The sequence below is a fragment of the Pelobates fuscus genome, chromosome 8 (genome assembly GCF_036172605.1).
Source record: "Pelobates fuscus isolate aPelFus1 chromosome 8, aPelFus1.pri, whole genome shotgun sequence".
Lineage (NCBI taxonomy): Eukaryota > Metazoa > Chordata > Amphibia > Anura > Pelobatidae > Pelobates > Pelobates fuscus.
This window is the reverse complement of record NC_086324.1, coordinates 62,607,408-62,631,198: the sequence shown is the minus strand read 5'-3', so window position 1 is coordinate 62,631,198 and position 23,791 is coordinate 62,607,408. Positions and strand designations below refer to the sequence as shown.

The 23,791-nt window shown below is 39.4% G+C and overlaps 1 protein-coding gene across 1 annotated transcript in view; it reads left to right on the top strand.

The window, feature by feature from the left end:
* The window catches only part of ERBB4 (erb-b2 receptor tyrosine kinase 4), a 797,331-nt gene that overhangs the window by 727,919 nt on the left and 45,621 nt on the right, over positions 1 to 23,791 (top strand). Inside the window, exons 21-23 of the mRNA XM_063429955.1 lie at positions 13,926 to 14,081; positions 16,324 to 16,399; positions 18,392 to 18,538. Of these exons, the coding sequence (XP_063286025.1) occupies positions 13,926 to 14,081; positions 16,324 to 16,399; positions 18,392 to 18,538 (379 nt within the window). The remainder of the gene's footprint in view (positions 1 to 13,925; positions 14,082 to 16,323; positions 16,400 to 18,391; positions 18,539 to 23,791) is intronic.

Below are 23,791 nucleotides of genomic sequence, written 5' to 3'. Positions count from 1 at the left end.
AACATCGTGTACTATGTGTCTATCCATAAATTTATAAATTATAGTTATACTATTTAGTTATACATTTTTATTGTAATTTCCATTTTAAGAGTATCTACACTGTATAAAAACATGTGTCTCTCACTATAGCATATGAACATGGACTCTTCTTGTTTTTATAGCAGACCTCAAACCCTCTTGTTTTTATAGCAGACATTTCTGATGCTTTGCTTGAAACACCTGTGTCTATGTACCAATATACGGTACTTCTTCCGGGCCTAGCAGTAATGTCCAAATTGTCCTGACATTTAGAATTATTTATTATTATTATTATTATTATTATTTGTATTATTCATCGTATTATCTCTTCCTAGAATACCTGAAGAAAGCCAGGAAAAAAAATTAACAAAGCAATCATGCCACCACCTTATCAAACCCTCCTAGCCTTGTATAATGTTCATATTAAAGTTCCTGCATGTCAGATCTAATGTTGGCAGAGATTTATTAGTGCTGACATTGATGGGCATAAGTACATAAGGCACAATATTAATTTTTCACAAGCATTACTTCTAAGCTTCCACTTTCATTCTGTAAGAAATATAAATAGAGAATAGGGACTTAGTTCAGTAAAACCGATGGCCCAGCATCACATAGTTTACTACATTAGTGTATATGACTTTTTGGTTTCATGTTGTGATACACTGTTTTCCCTGATTATTCTTGTGCATCTTTGGGCATTGTCTTGGAGTATTCCACCTTGCTAGTACCGTAGCTGTGTAAAGCAATCCCTTTCTCGTGTCTCTTAATCCAGAGGATTCTCTATTAGTAGGCAGCACACCTCATTGATTTTTAATTAATTTTCAAGAGACACAGAGGAGAGCTGGCTCAGTCCACTGACGTCTCACTACTTATTCAGAACCACATTCGTATTGATTGCCTGCCTAAGGAGCAGAAGTAATCCATTTTAAATACACTTCTGTGAAAGAGTGCAGGAGCCTGACAATGTAGATTCTTCCTTTGTAATTATGGAGTGTCAGGAAGAGAAGAGGAGGTTCCGCATAAAGCAATTCTGCAAGACTCAATAGCTTTATTTGCATTCATCTGATATGCAGTGCCCAAGTTCTCTCTATCCACTAGCACAATCTGCAGGACTTGCTAACAGTACAAGTTTCAAGGGTAGCACAAAGCGATAAGAAAATATTTTACATTTATCACTCTGGTTTTATGGCAATATTACCTGAAAATGCTAGGGAAAGCTATAAGACACTACTCATCTATTAAAGGCTGTTTGGGATTGGCATTAAGTCTAGAATGGTCTTAGGGTCTCAGTATGAATGGGCAGATGTTCAGAGTGATAAATACATTTGGGAATTAATACATTTACTTTACATAGCTGTGGTGGAGCTTATAGGTCCAATACAGAGTCATCATTTGTTTATAAATATTTCTAAAACTTCAAGATGGTACTATTTCACCCCATGGCCTCTTTATTTTTTTTATATTAAATTATAAAATGTAAGGATACCACACGGGAGGCAGGGGCAGGAAGAGCTGTCAAGATGATACAGCCTGCTACACCAAATACCAGGTAAGTCCTCTTTTGCACCCATATGGCTGGTAAACAGGAAGGTGGCTGACAGCAACTTGCTCTGTTTGATATATGTAACAAGTATGACAGTGTTTTTATTTTCGTTTGTCTGGGGGAATGTTTTGGTAGTGTGCATGCATCTCTATGTGTCTGGATTTGTGTGTCTGTGTGTGTTATATGTGTACCTCTGGGAAGAGGCCCCATTGAATGTTTGTAAAGGGCCTCAATATTATTAATATTAGCCGTGTATACAAGCCCCTTGTTGCCTTTGCTCTGTAAAACTTACACATGGTATCATTAATTCTCAGTCTTTCCTTAGTGTGCCAGGTGAGGTGGTGTGGAAAGAGAGCATTTTGACTGGCATATCAGTCAGGGCAGTAGGACAAAATGGACTCTGTCAGCCATGAATTCTGTCTCAGCCTGGGAGTTTATCTCCCATTAATGTCTGCCAGCCATTTATGTTCTGCTTTATTCTTAAAAAAGATCAATACAGTGTTAGGAATACGAAAACCTACTTAGATTATTGGGCTCCTCATAAATGAAGAAAGCATTTGGAGGCTAGGGTAAGTGGCAACATGCTGATATGTGAAAATTAAAAGCTCTCTGTGACTCGATTCTCTCAGGGAAAGCGCCTCTAGTGGCTATCAGGATGACAGCCACTAGCAGTGTGTTAACTCTGCAATCATAATATTTCTGTATCTACTAAACAGCAAAATTTTATATGGCAAGTTTAAATCTAAAAGACCATTGCACCCGGACCACTTTACTGAGATGAAGTGAGCAGGGTGCCTTAAATGATCCTTTAAACTCCATATGAAGTTTTCCAGTAAAAGAGACATGCTTATTATTTGGCATTGATATAATGTTTCTTAAAACCCATATGAAAAATGATATATTGACTTTTCGTTGTTGTGAGTGTTTAAGAAATGAAGATTAACTTGTACTGGCTTTTTAAAAGGAACACTCTTTGCGTTAAACTGCGGCATAGATTTTATATAGCACAGATTGCCTGTGACATGTCAGAGATGAGAATTGTTTTTTTCCATTGTACCCAAAAGCTGAAAAAATAAAATAATAAAAATAATGTTGAAATATTACATCTTTTATATGAAATATCCAGTGATCAACAAGACCAATAAGGATTTTATAGCTTTCCTCTCTGTACAGAAAGATATCTGCTGTCCCTGTAGAGCTCTGTAGAGATTTATCGGAGATTGATTTAGATACTCGCACAAAGAGCCCATAAAATGAAGAGAATTAAATAAGAATTTCATAGTAAATCAAGAAAACTCATTTTGTTCATTAATAGTCACATTACATCACATAATAGACAAGAATGGACCATTACCAGGGAGTATCCACCAGAGCTTTTAAGGAAACTCTTTTTGATGCTTTAGTAGGGAAAATCACTGATGATTTATAAGTCTACGAGAATACCACCGCTAATACATCCACCTTATTTAAGCTCAAGAACATTTTGTAGGATTTGATATGTGTAAATAAAATGACACATCCACACTTTTATTGTCGAGCACGTAAAAGAACGGAATACTGCAGTGACTTAACCCCTTGAATGTTTTGTTAATTTATGTTCACAGTCTGATTTGTGGCAGAGGCTAACAGACTAGGTACTATGACATCTGTAAAAAATGATATACATCATTTGGCTTAAAATAAGCATAGAAATGGGGGGAAATTAATGAAACTCAATAAGTATAGCATTATATTGGAATATTTTACATACATTTTCATTTTTCATTTTTTAATGTTCAACAAGGTTAATTGCTATAGTGCGAATTGATGCAGAATCAGTGAAAATTTAAAATTTCAGGGCAAAAACTGTTGAATGGGAAAAACTCTCCAAGTCAGCTTTGTATTCAGTCTAGCTATATGGGCCTAAAAATGTAAATGTAATTTATATTACTGACAGTTCACACTTTAGTGAATAACTCTGTTTAGTAATGTTTTGCTACAGTGTATTGCAGCCAGACATGGACTGGCCATTGTGTATACCGGGCAAATGCCCGGTGAGCTGTGATGGCCCTGGGCCGAGACCAACATAGGTGATCAAAAGATCGCCCTGGCTACACTACAGCCCCTATCCCCACCCCACACTATAGCCGCTATCTCCCTGTGCACACACAGCACAGCCCCTATCTCCCTACATACTAAATCCCCAATAGACTGATTACAGGGTGTTACACTATATTACCATATTCTTTTAAGACTTTTAACAACAGTGCATTGGTGAAAAGTACTGATTACAAGAATGAAGAATTTTTATGTTTTTTTTGTAGCCAGTGTAACGTTAATGACAAATTGATATCAGTATATAGCTACCCAAAACATGACAAACAGTGCTGCTTTTACAGTAATTCTAGACATTGCGCTGTGTTGGGTGATCCCTATAGTACAGACTGTATGTAAATTATTGAAGAATAAACTGTATCTTATTTTTTGTCTTACATAACATGAGCTTTGATCTCTGTCTACTTTTAGGCTCAATTAATATATGACTGAAGGTATTGTGACCCACTTCTAATCGGTCTTCATAATTATCTCCTTGTTGATGAAAGCAGCATTGAGCCTGTGGGGGTTTGTTTCCCTCTGTGCTGTATTCTGATTTGAGGTCACGAGTGTGTGTATGCAAGCTGCATCTTCACCTGTCAGATCCTCTCCGCAGATCTCCGACTTAATGCAGTTTATTTATTCCAGACAGGACGCAAGGAAATCTTTCTACGGAAACACAACATGCATACAGCAAGTACCCTGCATTCACGCCATTCCAGCATAGATTTAGGATTACAGTACCCCCTAAACCAACTTTGTGGTGGGCTCAGAGACAACACATTGTAAAATAAACATGTCACTTAACGAGGAGCATTTATCTTAGCATTGCTATGAGGAAACTGTGAAGATTGTTGTATACAAATTACGTACTATAGAAACAATCCAAGCAACATAACCAGTACAGAATGATGCAGTGGTTATGGTGCTAAGAGTGCATTGACATTCCCCCATTTGAAGTAGAATATTATAATTGTTTGATTTCCTACGTGGGGTATGTTGTGCGCCCCTCATCACCTCCACTACTTCAGATAGAGAGCTGAAAGCTCCTAAGGAGGTGCCTGAAGGGAGGAGAGAATGTCATGTGATTGCTCTCAGCTATTGAGCAAAGGCCTACAAGGCCATACTTTGGTCAAACAGAGATTTTTCTGGAGGTGCAGAGCGGCACTTGACAGACCTTAAGAAAGAAGTCAATGGAGGAGAGGGCAGAGCACCCTACAGCACATTATATTTTGTCAAACTGCCCAAATGGTTACATCAAAAATGGGTTGAAGGCACCAAAGACAGCTTGCACTACAATGGGCTGAAGTGTTTATGGTGCTTTATACTAATGTCATGGTGGATGGTTCCACCTAATATTCACCAAAAAAAGCCAAAACATCTTATTACAAGAGTTGGAGTTTTCTTTTTTGTTTTCAAATCAGCCTTCTGAGCTTTCTGGATTAAATCACGATTAAGGCAATGTTTTCCTTTTCAATGTATTTCTCCAACACTCAGAAGTGCAAGTTGTGATTTTATCTTTTCACAGCAAACATGAGTCTGTGAGCGAAACCCCAACAGGGCTAGAGAGATTTCGGTACATCCAAATCAAGACCTACTATAATGCCCAACAAGGGAGACATCTCTTTGACAGACCCCATACGGAGTTCAAGAAATATTGCGATAGCGGGACGCACATCCCCCGGGGGATCTCAGTCCTTTACTCTGTGCTCCGATCGAAGGTCCCACTCGAACCAGCGAAACACGCAGCAAGGTGGGAGAGAGAGACGGAAATAGAGCTCTCCGATGCCCAGTGGACCAAAATATATATTCTCACGCACCAGAGCTCCATGTGCTCCAAGCTACAAGAACTAAACTACAAATTGCTCATCGGCTGGTACCGAACCCCGGAAAGGCTCCACCGCATGCTGCCCGAAGTCCCAGACATATGCTGGAGATGTGGGGAAAGACCAGGAACAGACCTCCACATATGGTGGTCGTGCGAAAGGATAGCCCCCTACTGGCGGGAGATCCACGGAGCTATCCGTGAGATACAGGGCACGGAGCCCCCATTTCAACCGCTCCAGATGCTGCTCCACCACACTCAGACGCCTCTCTCGCAATATAAAAAATCCTTGACAAAACACCTCCTCAAAGCGGCAAAGACTCTGATCCCGAACAGATGGAAATCAGAACAGACACCCACACTCCAGCAGTGGATGGCTAAAGTCGAAGAGATACACAAGATGGAAAGGCTCACGGCGGCGATAAGGAACAACATGGAAAAATATCAACAGTGCTGGACCCCCTGGATCTTCTATCTGGCCGGAAGGTGACCGGAGAGAATAAAACACAGAGTGGGCGGCGGTGGCGCGTCTGACCTGGGCCGCTCGGGGCCTGCAGGTGGAGATGGGGACCACCAGCCCTCCCCTCAACCCCCACCGCTACACCCACCCGTGACCCTCCCCTGCTCCCCCATCCACACAAGAGGTGAGCCGGGCAGAGGCGACCGGAGGCGAGGCGCCAGATGGACACCTAGCTTAGGCCCGCAGGGAGGTTCATAGATAGGCATAATGACAGTACCATTTTGCACAGCCCACGGCATGTATGCGACCAAGAATATGTCTAGGCAATCTCGGCATAAGATGTGTCACTAGGTTTTAACTCTGCATTATCTCTGAGATAACTACTGTCGACCTATATAGGAAACAAATGTAAACTGATTGTTATACGTTGACAAAAACACACAATAAATACACAATAATATGATAGTAAAAAGCAACCAAGCTAGCGCAGCCAACCATGGTTACATAACACATACTTAACACTACTCTGATAACACAAATGCTTAGACAAGCTTGTCACTTCTATATAACAATGTGCGCATTACTATGCCACAGCGTCCTACTGGGAACTCACGTAACACACTTTTATAGCAGTGATTGAGAAGCCTGTAACACCTTACTTAACAAATAAAGAATCCACAAGTTCACAGATCAACATAAGACCTAGATACCTAAATGCTCTTAATGACAGATATGTCGAACGGTACACTGCTCAGTGTTTATTCGCATGATTCATTTTATAACAAAAACGTGCTGAGTTTAATTACGCCACTAAACTATTTTTATATGTTACATGTGATATATAAAGAATATATAAAAAATATATATATAAAAAAAAAAAACATGAGTCTGTGAGTGGCAAAATACTGGCCAAGTCGTGTAGGGTTATTCACATATACAGGAACTGTAAAGAACTGACAAGGAAATTACAAATTGTAGACTATAAAAGCTGTACTGGAAAAAATTCTTCAGCTTGGTTATTTTTCTAGTTCAGCTAATTACTGGCTTAGTGAATAAACCAAATGGATAGAGTAAGATTGTCGTCTCTTGGGTATAAATAGACCGCCCTTGCGTCCAATTCCATAAAGAATACTGTCTGGTGAATGGCGTCTCTTTTCTTTGCATGCAGCCATATTGTGTTAGACATCCGTCAAATACAATTTAATGCTGTTCAGACAGCTACCTTCAGTCGAACTGCTAGATCTATCCAGAATGTATGTTTTCTGAATGAAGCTGATTCCAACCCCTGCACTTCAGAAATGATTGGGAAATGGGAAATGTAGGAAGAATGTTTCTATGAACTCTGTCATTTCTACATACTCCGTCATTTCTACACGTTCATTAAATGTCATGTTGATGGACACGGGCCTTTTTTCAGCCTACTGTGTTTGCAACTAACATTCTGGAGTTTTTTCTTATTGCAGATGTTTTTACAATGGTCAATCCCATAGACCTAATGGGCTCATATTCAGAAAATTCTGTTATTGTCAGTCCATGTACCCGTGGAAAACACTACAGTCAATGGAACTATGTAAAGTAAAAAGATTGAAATACAAATGTGCAGGCCGTTGGGTTATGAAAGGCTGGGTATCACCTAAGAAAGTGAAATAGAATCCTGCAAAAACCAACCAGTAGAAGGGATCAAAGTTTCATACATACATATGATGCTAAAAATAAATATTAGCTGGAAGAGGATAAAGGGGGGGATTAGATATTCAATATCTGCTATAATATTGTTTGCTAATGGCGATATGCTTTATTATAACATTAAATTGGGCAGACCACAACCCAACCCTCAGTTCCAGTAGACAACGGAGCTCGCTCACATATAGGACCTGACTTATACAAGTTCTTGACTTATTATGTATTTTCCTTTTTTCCCCATGTATATATTTTCCCCGATTATATTACCCCCACTCAAGAAAGTGAAAAAAACTCTGACAGACAGCGCATAACTCCACTGTGATTCACGGCTTTTACACTGGTCATAAGATGTATTGCCTCACCATATGTAAAGCTCACTAACCATCCGACTTTTCTTTCTGTAACCCAATCTATGCAAGAAAGTTGGTCATTTGGCTTCTGCGTAAGCCCCCTCTGTTAACATGCTGCATGTCTGTCAGTGCAAAAATAAAGAATAAAAAAAATAAAAATAATTAATTGGGCAGACCAAATGGTGCCCTGAGGAAAAATGGGGGCACTCACCCCATTTACACCATTTAGCATTTTCACATTAACTTGGAACATGACATCTGTATATGCTTTTATGCACAACAATGGAGTCTTTTCATAAATGATATAGTGAATTTTATTCAGTAGCTGCTGAATCTGTACACAATATGACAATGCTTGCGTTTGGAGGTATTGCAGGGTAATTTTCAAAGGTTAAAGTACCACTGTAGACACCCATCTCAATTAAGTGGCCTGAGTGCAGTGGCCCTGTCATTTTACCATTCAGGTTGCCATTTTGCAGAAAAAGGAATGTTTACCTTGAAGGTTTAAACACACCTCCAGTGGTTGGTGGTTGTTACAGTGGCACTGACAGTCACTAGAGGCATTCCGGCTACAACAACCGAGTCAAACCGACTAAAATTGACTCAAAGCTTTCATATGGGGAACTTGGAAGCACACATTATGAGAAGCATTGGATTGGATTGTTGTCTGAGGAGGTCATGTCTCCTCCATGACAACGTGAGAGAAGGAAAGGTAAGCAGCCACAGTGCCGGAAAAAGGTGAGTCAAATAACTATAACTATTTAGGGAATAGGTTTGTATTCCTAACGCTTTAGTGCTCCTTTAACTGTATAATGTACAGCCAGAATTTTTAAGAATTGAATGGGAACTTCCATTTTTAGGCCAAAATAGTGAACAAAGTGAAACCAGGAATACTGAAGAATTAAGAAGAGAATTTAAAATTTTAGGACAAAATAGCCGAGCTGACACCTTTCTTCACCCCAGCTATTTATTCAGCTCAGCTATTTTGGTCTGAAGTTTTTTTTTTTCATTTCCTTGGTAACTGACTTGTGAAGCCTTTCAATATGCATATAGACAAAGCCTTCATTTCTCTTCATTATATATTTTTCTGTATATTTTAATTTTAGCATTGCATGTCTTTCACCTGTTTGACCTTATTTTATTTGGATTCGAGGAGGCAACTATTCATTAACCTGAACTCGTTTTACTGCTTTAATAAGATGCTAATTGCTTCTTCGAGTCACCAAATAATTTTCATTTTTGGGGTAACCTTTTCAATTGGGAAACTTAGAGACATGTGTAAATTAAAGCCTTGTGACTAATTATGGTAGCTGCAAGTCCATTAGCTTCTTCCTATAATGAATAATGTTGGGCAGAGGCCCTCGAGCTGCGACAGTCAATAGCAATTAAAGCTGGAGTGGGGCGTAATGCTTTCACACCTCCTGTGAACAAAACACCCCTTTTTATTATTAAAAGGTACTTATACAGTGCTTAACTGTCTGAGTGCCAGAAGCCATTGCCTTGCATTTCTTTACCAATTCTAACCACAGGGACAGACGGTCTCTGACATTCCCTCTGCCACAGACAGTACCACCCTAAATAATCCATATCGCTGCTTTAATCGCGTTGGACATTTGCAACACTTTACTTATTCACTCATTTATTCACTAACCTGGAAGTAATAAGAGAATTGCACATTTTATGCCTCAGATATTTGAAATGTACAAATGCTCTCGCTATTATTTCTGCTCAATTACTTTGCCTACAATCTGAAAAACCCTTGTTTTTGTTTTGGTTTTTTTTACAACAGAACAATTTTGTAAATCAAGGCCAATGACGGGTTGTTTGGAAACCATTCACACAGTCCTTTTGCACTTAATGAGTTCATTTAGCACTCGATTTCCAACACATGCTCACCAGCACTTGCAGTACAAGTACAACATCTGCGACGATTTGTCTGGCAAAGCATCATGGGTGTTGTAGTTCTGCAAACCTTAGGAATAGCTACACGTTGGTTATCTCCATTCTTTAAACTGTTAAAATATCTGCAATAAAGATGATTATTTTTGCAAATATTTGAATGACACTTGAATTCATGTCTTGCTGAAAGAAAAAAAAAATAGTCATAAAAAGAGTGGAACATTTTGTTTCACAAGTATTCCAATGGAGAATATTCATTTGTAACATGACAAAAAAAAGAAAAAGAGCACACAAGAAATGTATGAGACCTTGATATAGCATAACTATGAAAAGGAAAGGGGGGGGGGGTTAAATAAGTAGACATGGAATACATAACAGGGTCTGTGGAAGTACAATACTCATATCTGAGCTCGGAAATGCTTTGGGGAGGTACACATTGAAGTATTGTTGGCTTATCTGTCAAGACACCTGGATGGTTCATTAATACAAAATGGCTCACGACAGAAGAAATGTGCTCAGGATACAGACGCAGTGCATGTATCTTGTCTAACCGTTTTAAAATCCAAGTGTACAATATTAATAGGTAGAAGAGAAGAATTAGAGGATTGCCACGGGAGACTGTGTCGTTAATTTACTCAGTGCATCGAAGCTGTTCATTCCCAATGAACACACTCTTCAAGTAGAGGACAATTATTTACTTACTTTTTATTTTGCAATAGTTTAAAAAGGCAGAACAAAAAAGCACACATCCCCTATGAGAAACATTGACTATTCTTGCAATGTGAGATTGCAATTTTGAGGCCCCATGGCATATGTTGGCTGTGAACAGGCCAGAATCTTTATGGTAATATTGTGCTGCAAATTTAAGCTTTATTATTTAAGTATCATGTGGCTCTTCTGTTGCTGCTGACCTATAACTCCTATAATCCTCAGCCATTATCAGAAAGACAGGTTGTCTTCCTGTGATCAAGAGTTGATACACTTTTAGAAACTCTCACCTAGCGTCTTTGTGACAAACGACCTGTGGTCTTTTCATTTGCCATGAGCTCCTGAAGGAGCCTGATAGTCAGCCTCCTGCCCTCCTGCCCTAGGATTATGGGCCATACAAAATACCCTGCAAACCACTCTGTTCGTGTGATTTAGGATTATGGTGTTCAGGAACCGAACAACCGCAGAAACCAGAGACCAACTTGGAGCTTGTTAAGCCCAATTGACACCTTGTTACTAGTTCCACTGCTGTGTTCTAATTGTTCGTCTGCGTGGGCGCAATTCGTATGAACGACCACGAGGTGGTGGCCATCTTGTTCGCATGAACACAGGCAGCGGTGTTTGGTCGTCGAGTTCATGGAACTAAAATCGGACTTCTATCATCACCTGTGTTCGGTTCTATACAACTTAGAAGGGCACTGTTCAGTGGAAACGTTCCCACGAACAAGGTGAACAAGCTCCAGGGAACTATGGATTCCGTTTGGTAGTTTGTTCGTTTGGCACTGATATCATGGAACTGCTTTGTGCATAGTACCATGTGCACGGTCGGTCAAAATTATGATTCCAGGGAAATTTTGTACCCCTGGACCGATTTGGGTGATTTTTAGATATGTTGGTCACCCAGATCAGGGCTATCAGGGGATGTAACGTTATGTGTTTTAAAGGTATTTTGGGGGTTTTGTAATATTGTGTGTTTTTCTGTGCCTGGAGAGTTATTTCAGTTCCTGACTTAATTATCTCTCAGGCACAGGAGAGGAGTTTGGGACTGGTAACTAGTCCCCTCTGAAGTCCAGAAGAGGGATTATCTTGTTTGTGTGGGAGTGTCAGGGGTGTGCTTAACTGTGTCTAGAATTGTATAAAAGCAGGCCATCTGGCCAGATTAACACATTCCAGCTTGTACTCCCAGAACTATGTGTCGTTTACTGGGAGGGGAAAGGGCTAATCACAAATCACTGTTCCAGTGTGGAGGATTCAACGGGGAAAGTCCTTGTAAGAACTAGAACTCCCAGGACTGAGTGTCGTCCAGTGACTGGGGGTTGCTAGAGCGAGTTCCCCATTCAGCTCCAGGAGGGAGTGGTTCCAGGACCCCAGTCAAGCCACGGGCAGAAGTGCTGCAGTTTATCCCCTGTTCCAGCTAGGAAGGGGTCCTTGATGGAGATACCCAGCCAGGGGTACAGGGAGCTCCGTTACATTTAATCTATGTTAAAGGAGCACTATAACATGTATTCCTGACCCTATAGTGTTATAACCACCATCTAGTTCCCCTGCCCCCCCCTCCACCCCTTTAAATAGAGTAAAATATTACTTTTGTTCCAGTCTGCATCTGCTGCCTCTGCCCCTGATCTCCCTGCTTGGCTGACTTCACCAGAAGTGTTGTTCTGAGGCAATCACAATGCTTTCACATAGGATTGGCTAAGACATTCAAGGAGGCAGATCATGGGCACAGCCTAACACAGCCCTGGCCAATCAGCATCTCCTCATAGAGATGTATTGAATCAATGCATCCTTATACGTAAAGTTCAGTGTCTGCATGCAGAGAATGGAGATACTGAATCGCATTGCTGCACACTAGGCAGCACTGCCCCAGTAAGCACCTCTAGCAGCCATCTCAGCCAGTGGAGGTATCCCTAGGCTGTTATGTAAACACTGCCTTTTCTCTGAAATAACAGTGTTTACTGCAAAAAGCCTAATGGGAATTATTCTACTCACCAGAACAAATACAATAAGCTGTAGTTGTTCTGGTGACTATAGTGTCCCTTTAAATCAAGGTGCAATGCTTTGCTCTTGGTTTCTACGGATTATATGGGTGCTTATGAAGTGACACAAAAAGACTACAAGTTGACTATTCCTAATTTCAGTTATCAGATTTGCACAATTTACCGATTTAACTTTGTTAAATAATTTAAAAACTGGTGAACGTCCCATGAGTTTAACTTTGTTAATTTTAAAGAGGTACAGCCACTCCTAAGGATTTTTAATACTGTGTTTATTATTCATTATAGTAAACACATATGTAATTAAGAAGTTAACGAAACTAAATAAAATATATCCCAGTGTTGCCATTCAGTAGGGATTAGATCTTTTGTATATATCTTTGTACGGTAGCACTTCCCTCTCTGCTTTGGGCGCTGGAGTCATTAGCATTATATATATTTTTATTTTTCCAGTAGGCTATACTTATATCCAGGGGATGCTTGGGGTCTCATAACTTGCTTTAGTTTGAGACCCTTTAGCACCTTTTTTCTTTTGTTTTGGAAATAAAATATAGAAATCTCCACCTCTTTATATTGCAGCTGTTAACACATATTATAGGTAATGTTCCATATGGCATTTAACGGTATAACATGTGTCAACCAATCAGAATGTCTTTAATGTCCATCCTTTGTACAGTGTTTTGACATTAGTATATATTAATTATGACACTCCATGACATGCAGTATAAGTGGAACATTCTATGGTTTAATAACTAGAGGAATCTCCTAAACACTAGCTGCTGTAAGGATCCATTGCTGCGTTAGACAAAACACAGGCATTTATTATTCAGAGAAAGTGAAAAAAACAATATCATTGGCAATAAACATAAAATTGCAAAATTAATTTTTCCTTGTCAGTGTCAGTGTCTTATATCTCTCTGTGGCCCACAGGGATTCTCACTGCACGCAAATCCAAGTCTTCTGGTGATGTGTTTTTCTTTTTGACATATTCTTCCATATCCATATGCTATCTGTTATTTTACAAGTATATTGTTTACATATGTAACCTCTTCTTGTCAAATGCTCTCATCGTTGAGTAAATTTACAGACTACCTTGCCGTGAATTTGGCGTTTTATAATATATAAAATAAGTAATGCAGATCTCATGATTTATTTTGTTAGTATAATGAATGGGATAAATAGATTTTTTTTTTACAGTAATAAAATCTCTTGCTTATTTATCAAAAATACAGCTTTATTACGGTCCATGTTGTCATAGGTATCTGGTCCTAAATTTGTCATAAAATGTGCTACTCGTTAGATATTTCCAGCAAGCTTGGTGCATGCCAGTACAAGTCAGTGATTCATAACTGTTTTTTGTCCTGTATGATAGGGCATGATGTATCTTGAAGAACGTCGCCTGGTTCATAGAGACCTTGCTGCCCGAAATGTATTGGTCAAGTCACCCAACCATGTGAAGATCACAGACTTTGGACTGGCCCGACTCCTAGAGGGAGATGAGAAGGAATATAATGCTGATGGAGGCAAGGTAAGCATGTATTTAGCTCAGTCACAAGGTTGGTTTAGTATCAAAATAAAGTTATTTACTGTATTTATTGGGAAATGTTTATATATATATATTGGGATCCATTTTTAGGATGACAGGTGTCCAGATATGTGTAATGGCTGTTAGGCAGGGAGATACACTAGAGCAGTGACTATCATTTTTACTGACTCATCCAGGTTCCACCGTCCCCTGCAGGCTGTCATTAGGGGTAAACTGATCCCTGGAGACCCCCAGTATGCCGGTGATGTAGATAGGGGTCCATAATCCCCATATTAAACTATAGTGTCTCACCAACACACTAGTAAAGTACTACCTGCTCCACTATCTAAAAATAAAATAAATACATTTTATATTATTCAGAGCTGTGAAATGAAGTCCTTAAAATCCTCACGTACTTCCCTTACAGCCTGACAAAACTGATATTAATAAAAAGTTAAATAAAATGACAGACATAATATAATCCAGATATTAGAGGCAGATTGCTGGAGGTGGGTGAGGCCTTACAGGAAGATAGGACTATTCGAAATAGATCTTCTAACTAGTCTTTCACCCTCATAATGATTGGTTGGATATAAATGTAGCCAGGTACTGTGCGGCACTGATTAAATCACACTGGGCTCTCTAGAAGTTCGCTCAGAGACCGCGTTGCTTCATTGCATGAGTTAGTACCCTGATATCTGGGAAATAAACCAATTAGGAAATCGTGAGTTCCTGCATAGACTGCTGAACGTTGCATTTAGTAAGTCTGGATGTTTGTTTCTTTGTCCTGGTGCAATATTCCACTTGTAGCTAGGTGGTGCCAGTAATCCCTGTTCTGTAGCACCCAGAGCTCTTTATGTGCTACATTATTTAAGGTAGGTTATCTGGAAGAGATTAAGGGACACCAGCTAAGTTCAGCTACTGTCCTGCCTTGTACACTCAACAAATAAATATGCAGGAAAATCTGAATAGAACATGCCATAATTTCTGTAAAGCCTGCCATGGCGCTTGGTGCTTTGAGATTAATTCTTCGTTTTGTTTTTAATGCTTGTATTAGTGTCTAAGGGTTTACTGCATTGGGAGCCCCATTTTGGACTTTTATCAATATCTATTTAGAATCACGTTTTTTTTGTTGTTGGCTATAATCATACTGGAATAGGACTGTGCATCAATAGCTTCCACTGCTCCCGTTAAAGCAATTTATCAATGCACAGAGTATAGATGAATATACATTTACAGCATCATTACGATCTGTATTTCGAATGATCAATCACCTGAACTGTAGAACTGAGTGGAAATATATCTCAGGCCTCATCATTTTGTTTTGAGGATCATTACACATTCAGTGTAATATTTCCAGGAATCAGAGGTAGCATGTTGCAATTCCACATGTTGTCCTCCCCCTGTGCACTTGTTTTGTGATATAACAGCACCCAATGCATTGGGCCATGGTAAGACAGAGGTAAAAGGGGTATTTTATCCAGAGGCACTTCTCTTAGGGCATTAATATGCACCAATGTGTCCTGATCTATGTCTATATATATATATAATTGTGTTTCACATGCACAAATGCTCTTAATAATTAAAATGTTATGAATGGCCTCTACCGTTGAGTTAGTATCACGGTCTATTGTCTGTGATGGCCTAAGGCAGAATAGGCCATCTTCACCACTCCAGATGTTGTGAACATTGATGCTTTGCCAGTATTACGGCATTAAGAGCATAATGAGAGATGTATTCCACAACATCTGGAGAGCTGAAAGGGCACCGGACTTCGAAAGACCGCTCTTACTTAGGGCAGTACAAAAATTGTTATGGAACACTATATAGTGTTCTTTTAACAAACAATGGTGTTGGTGTTTCTTTTCCAAACCTCATTTACAAAACTCTTATACCTAAAAAAAGTTATACCTAAAAAGTGCTCTATGTTCTTGCCACCCTATGCAGCTGTCTGTTTTGTCCACATAGGTGGGCTATCCCTGATCCCTTCTCCTCTATTATGGCTGCTTAAACCAAGTCCACAAATGTAGATCCTGACATCTCATGACACCTGATGTAAATGGCTTCCCCTGTTGGTATAGATATGGTGGATTTTCAATGTATGTATTGATTACTGGTCTATAAAATGTAGAATTTTTTAGATCAAGATGCAGACTTTAGGACAATATGTATTCTGTTTTGATGTTTTCCTTATAATGTGCTTACACTGGTAGGATTTATGTTTTTCTTATTTTGTTATATTCAGATGCCAGTTAAGTGGATGGCCTTGGAGTGTATTCACTACAGGAAATTTACTCATCAAAGTGATGTCTGGAGCTATGGCAAGTAGTACATTTACTAAATAAAAATGTTTTTTTTTTTATCAGTCAGAGATCTGTTTAATAAATGCAGTATGCAGTCTTGTTGTGTGACTATTAGTCTCATAGCGTAATAAGTAACTTATCACAGCCTTACCGTGAATGGATTGATTAGACTATGTAGCAAGGTGAGTGTGCGGCATCCATTGTTGATGATGATTCTCTAGCCCTCTTTGCCTCACTAATGAACCACGGTCCTTAGTGAAACTGACATTACCTCTGCTTGGGTTCACTGTCTGGTGTCAGGTTAGTGTACAAAATATCAGTTTGTAGAATTTCAATTAACTATATCAATTTAAAATAAAATAAATAAATACATTTTAAACGACCTGTGGTATAATAAAAAAAGAAATATTAAATGTATCAATAATTTGCTGAAATAGCAAAACATTGAATCTGGGACAAGGAAATCCACCCACTGTGCCTTTGTAAGAGAAGAAATACCTTGGAGCTATTTATCAAACAGCCGCACAAATGACCTGTTTTCTTAATGGTAAGCTTTCTGCGTATACTGATAGTGGTTTATTAATGGCTACTAATTTAAGCTGAACTTACAAATCACTATAGTATTCATTAAAATGCAGATGAAACATTATTCTTTTCACTTGTTTGTATGACCAAACAAAAACTTGGCAGAATGAATTCAGGAGTAGCCAAAGTAAGCGTCCAGCTCTCTAGTGTTAATGCTTGGCAGAGCATTGTGGGTGTTGTATTTTTAAAACAGCCAATGACTCATTTTTGGCCACCTTTCTTAACGTTATTGCTGTTTATCTGTCAGCAGATTTAATAATAGGATGCCCCACTTGGGAAGGTGTTTCATATTGAACACCAAACCATGTTTTAGTTAAGTACTAGTATCGGCCCTGTGCCATGCATCTTGTTTTTTTCAGTTACTTATGCCTCTTTTCCACTGAGCGGAACGGTTCGGGTCGGTTCGGGTCGGTTCGGTACGGTACGCTATTTTGAGTGTTTCCATTATGAAAGTGGCCCATACAATCGAACCGTACCGCACCATTCCGGGTCCTGCACATAGGAAATGGTACGGTACGGTTAGGGCGGAGCTACTATACAATCCATTGATTGGATGACACGCCAGACATTTTTTCTAAACCCCGCATGGCCCCTGAAGGTCTGACTTGCAGTGGAAACGCTCACCTGAATAGGCTGGACCATCTAAACCTTCCAAACTGTACCGACCCGAACCGATCCGCTCAGTGGAAACAAGGCATTCGATTTAGGTGCCCCAATGTGAATTGGCAAATCAAGCTTTTTGAGCATAGAAGTCCTACAAAGACAAAATGTTTAATGAATATTACCTGCAGCACATGCAGGCGATTGTCATATTCTACATTCACATAGAAGTTCTGGCTATAATTCTTTAACCTTAACATTGCTATAACCATCTACTCCTAGCTATTGAAGTGCTTCATCCCATTTGCTTTTGTGCTGCATCTCCAATGATGCTCTAGTGGTCGACATACAATTATGAGAACTGGAGTGACAGCAAGGAGGCAGACGCACATTATGACAACCCTTAGATCCTGTATCAAGATGGGATATTCTACTAATGTGGCAACACCAGAACAGTGTGTATAGAGCTGCCATTGCTAAATAATTAGTACAGTCCATGTACCTTCAGGGAGCAGATTTGATGACAGTATGAAAGGCCCTCAAGGAGATAACAAAAAAAAAAACCTGCATGTTTAAAGTGAGATACATGAATCTCCATTTTTAATGAAGTATCTAATGAAAAATCTACTTTAAATTCTACATACACAATATATATGTCATGTTGAACATAACTCCATTTATTTATCAAGATGATAAACAGGGAAAAAGTGAAAAAATTCAAGTATTTACAAGAGGAAAAAAAGACAAAATCAGTTTTTAGGCTTATTGGTATGTAACCTAATTTGAAGTTTCATCGTGAATTTAACAAAGGTTCCTTTCTTGCAGGAGTTACTATATGGGAACTGATGACCTTTGGTGGAAAGCCCTATGACGGAATTCCAACCCGGGAAATCCCTGACCTTCTGGAGAAAGGAGAAAGGCTTCCCCAGCCTCCCGTGTGCACCATCGATGTCTACATGGTTATGGTGAAGTGTAAGTCATTTGACAGCGATTACCCTGCTATAGTGTTTGTATCTTTTCAATTCATGTGCGATTAAGCAATTCATTTTATGCACCACTAAGTGATATGTAAACTATAGGGGTGCTGTCCTGAACTAGCCTTAATATAAGTATATGCTATGTAAGTAAAAGTTTCACCGTGTGGTAATGTATGCCTATATTTTAATTCTTTACCTTCTAGTATTTAATCCTCTATACTACCTGGAATATGTTGTTTCCTGTTTTGGTGTCTCCAGAACACTTGGGTGATCTTGGCCTGCTGTACTATAATAGTAATTTCATCTGAACGTGCTTATGAACAATGCCACAAATTACATTAATTACATGTAAAAAATACACAAATACTTTAATAAAACAATATAGTTTCCAATCCAAAAATGAATTTTATACATCAAATATTGGTACACATAAAATGGTATCAACAGTCAATCAATGCTCTGTATAAAACCAAGTGGACATTTTCTGCGTATTTTTTCTTTTAATAATTTGCACAACAAATAGAGGTTTTTGTTTGATATACAAATAGAGAACTCTTTTAAGTACTATGTACATTACATTTTATATATATATATATATATATATATATATATATATATATATATATATACACCATGGTGATGACCCCTGGCCGCGTCATTGAGCGTGACGCCGTGCGGCTGCAGACGCACATCGGGTAGCCCGCGGCAGTCCCGGTCCGGGCGTCCATGGAGTCTGAGGTGTCACAAGTGTGGTGAGTTACCGTATTTTTCGCTCCATAAGGCGCACTTTTTTTCCCCTCAAAAGTGAGGGGAAATGTCTGTGCGTCTTATGGAGCGAATATGAAGTTTTACTTACCTGTCTTGTAGCGTTTCTCGGCAGCACAGGGCGCACCGCGGTACTGGAACTTGAATTTCATGTTCCGGTTTCCGGCGGGACTGAAAGGAAGTGCGCACTCAGCTCAGTGTGCGCACTTCCTTTCAGTCCCGCCGGAAACCGGAACATGAAATTCAAGTTCCAGTACCGCGGTGCGCCCTGTGCTGCCGAGAAACGCTACAAGACAGGTAAGTAATTATGGGACAAGGGGAGGGGGACAGTATGGGAGAGAAGAGAAGACTATGGGGTGGGGAGGGGGGATGAAGACTATGGGGAGGGGAGGGGAGGGGGGATGAAGACTATGGGGAGGGGAGGGGGGATGAAGACTATGGGGAGGAGATGGGAGGGGGGATGAAGACTATGGGGAGGGGAGGGGAGGGGAGGGGGGATGAAGACTATGGGGAGGGGAGGAGAGGAGAGGGGGGATGAAGACTATGGGGAGGGGAGGGGGGATGAAGACTATGGGGAGGGGAGGGGAGGGGGGATGAAGACTATGGGGAGGGGAGGGGGGTGAAGACTATGGGGAGGGGAGGGGGGTGAAGACTATGGGGAGGGGAGGGGGGATGAAGACTATGGGGAGGGGGGGAGGGGGGATGAAGACTATGGGGAGGGGAGGGGAGGGGGGATGAAGACTATGGGGAGGGGGGGAGAGGAGAGGGGGATGAAGACTATGGGGAGGGGAGGAGAGGGGGGATGAAGACTATGGGGAGGGGAGGGGGGATGCAGACTATGGGGAGGGGGGGGGGGATGAAGACTATGGGGAGGGGAGGGGCCTAAATAAATGAACAATCTAGTTGTAGAAGAAATAAATTAGTATTTTAGAAGTATAATTTTTGTTTTGATTGCTTGTGTGCAAATTATTAAAGGGAAAACTGCAAATAATAAAAAAAAATAAAAAATTATTTCTCGCTTTTAAGGTCATTCATACTAATAATCCGTTACTAATTTATAGTATCGATAACATACCCTAGCTGTCTCCTTTTTAAAGCAGTATATGTGTGGGTATTCTAAATAAGAAAAAAAACTATATACACATAAAAATGTTAGCCCTTTAGAATAATCTGTGTTAACTTTAATTAAATAGGATGTGTTCTTCTAAGAATATTTTCTTGTTCTAAGTCTCAGAATTTGATTATACAAAAAAACACACACAAAAAAAAAAATCTTACTTCTTCATGTCTTTATTGAGCCGATTGATCCATCATTCATTATCTTTGTTCAGTTGTCTAGGGTAATTAGCTCTTTTAAGGGAATAATTTGAATCCGATGTTTCAATCAATTACGTAAATGAAAATCTGGTGTGAGTTTTAGGGGCCCTTTCCTATACAACAAGCACAAACCTTATCTATCACTATTGAAGTTTGCTCTTCACCACTGCTTATGAGACTGAAAATAATTATAAAATGATTGCTGAAGACATTGACCTCGATCAACTTTCAATCACGCAGACAGTGTATGTATGTTAGAAATGCAACAGAATTCCTCTTCTTCATAGAAGTGGTCATCCAACTAAAAGCGCTCAGAGTACAAGGCATGCAGTACTCAGGATGTACCAGAGAACCCCATCATAATGATAACATATCTGCACGTATTTCTGGAGTTCATTTATGTCATTGTGTTGGAGTTTTATTTCATTAAGCAAAACGGTGAAAAAAAATAAAGTGATATGCGAGGAAGGAAACCTGATCTTCAAAGAGAGTAGTGCTACCCATTTTAATGTTGCTAAAAATCATCTGGATTAGTGGGTGGCTAATGGAAGAATTCTGTTTTGAAACATTAGATGAAAATAGAACTTGTGTGGCTTACAGAAGAACAAATAATGCTTAAAAAAAATTAAATTAGAATTTAAAGAAAATGTTAATTACAACCATGAAGTACAATTGTTACTTTGCTGTCTCAACATGATGAGCGTATTGGCTCCATCTGAAACACCACAGCATATATTATTTTATTGCTTTACAATTACCTTCTGTGACAATAAATATTTCAAAATAGGTTCACAAAATGGAAGATCACATTGGATTATTATATATATATATATATATATATATATATATATATATATATATATACATATCCTATCGTATAGCCTTGGTAAACAGGGGGGCGGACAGGGGGGAGATGTCCTATTTTAGAAAATAGGGGAGATGTCCTATTTTAGCCTTCATTGAAAGCTTTATTATAAACATTTTGGAACACCATGGGGAACTTAACTTTTTTTGGTCCAATGAACCTAACAACTCTCTGTAGGTTTGCAATCATATTGTCACCATAACCACTTGTCCATGGCTGTGTCAGTATAATGGTACCGGAAATGCCCCCTTTGTTGGCAGCTGTTAACTGATTATGGTTTTGTAACTTGATGCTTTTAAAGAACAGGAGGAATATTTGTATTTATCAATATACTTTAATTGCTTCTCCACCTTAGCTGATCACATGCTAGAATAAATGCTGTTTTTTTATGTATTTATATTGCACGGGTTAACTTGATTGAAGTAATTTTTATATACACTTTTACTGGCTATTTTTCATGACAGCTGCATTATTTTCCATTTCCATTGTTAGTGGTGAATAATATAATATAACAAAATGAAATTTTCACACATAGTTAATTTTTACAATTATTTTCTTTACTGCAGATGGTATTACATCGGTTTGTTTAGTTTTTTTGATGCTGACAGTAACGCAATCCGTCCAAAAATAAAATATACTGGCACTACACTCTATGCATGGGGCTTTGTAATTACTATATATTAAATAATAGCAAAGCTTATTTTTGTATGTAGGATGTATATTTTTGACTCAAGCAATATACGGTAATTGTTTGTTTGTTATGCTTTTGTGTAGTGTTTATTTCTCTTTCTGATAATGGCTAAAAAAAAGTAGCATATAATAAAATAAAGATAAAATAACAAGAATGTTGTCAAACTGTGCAAATCAAACGTTTTACTTTTTATTTATTTCTAATTTGACATAACTGGCACTCAAATGAGGTCAGCCTTAAAGGACCACTCTAGGCACCCAGACCACTTCAGCTTAATGAAGTGGTCTGGGTGCCAGGTCCAGCTAGGGTTAACTAATTGTTTTATAAACATAGCAGTTTCAGAGAAACTGCTATGTTTATCAATTAGTTAAGCCTTCCCCCTTTTTCCTCTAGTGGCTGTCTCACTGACAGCCGCTAGAGGCGCTTGCGTGATTCTCACTGTGAAAATCACAGTGAGAGCACGCAAGCGTCCATAGGAAAGCATTATGAATGCTTTCCTATGTGACCGGCTGAATGCGCGCGCAGCTCTTGCCGCGCGTGCGCATTCAGCCGACGGGGAGGAACGGAGGCGGAGAGGAGGAGGAGAGCTCCCCGCCCAGCGCTGGAAAAAGGTAAGTTTTAACCCTTTTCCCCTTTCCAGAGCCGGGCGGGAGGGGGTCCCTGAGGGTGGGGGCACCCTCAGGGCACTCTAGTGCCAGGAAAACGAGTATGCTTTCCTGGCACTAGAGTGGTCCTTTAAGACATAATGGCTATTCCTTAAAGTCCAGTATTGGTAACTTGTCTGAAGCATGTTAAGAGTTGACATTTGTAATGCTTCTAAAGGCAAGATGCTTTCATGTAACCCTGATTCAATAGTCTGACTCATCATGTTCATGTTTTTACTGAGCTACAGAAAACATGCAACATTTAACCATTTCAGAATAAGGGTTTGTCAAATATCTTGGTTATGTGAATGTTCTGCCATGGCACTAAACCTAAACTAAACCTTAGGGGGGTCTATTTACTAATCAGTGAGCTGTGTTGAGTTGACAACAATCTCCAAATTTAAATCCCTTGATGACTAGGACTATTTAGTACCTTAAGGGCAAAAGCAATTTCTTTAAAGTATAGATGCAAATCGCTCAGTGACAAGGGATATTATGCCCTTCTGTCATGCACAATCACAGTATCATACAATGATAACGGGGTTGATTTTAACGTGGAGTGGAAGCACTGCAGGGTGTGACATTGATTACATTAAATTTGAAGGCTCCCTCTTATTCATTAAATGGGGGGAGGTCTTGGAGCCACTTGATCACCATGTAATCCGGTGACAAGGAATGAATTAGTGTATGGGGATATGGGCAGGCTCGATATTAAACACCAAAAATCCTTATCACTCAGTCAGGATCACAGTCAGGTCAAAATTGGAAGAATTCTCGAAGTCAGCTAGGCTTCCATTCAACTACCCTGAACTTAAACTTGAAAATCACTGTGAATTCTCTATTTAGTTAATGAGAGATCAAGAGGCTTGGAGTGCAAGCGCACAATGTTACCGTTGTTAGTTTGTCTGCTCAGCATTTCCCAGCATGCTATGCACTCTGTAAGTGATCACTCCCTGTGCCATCCTT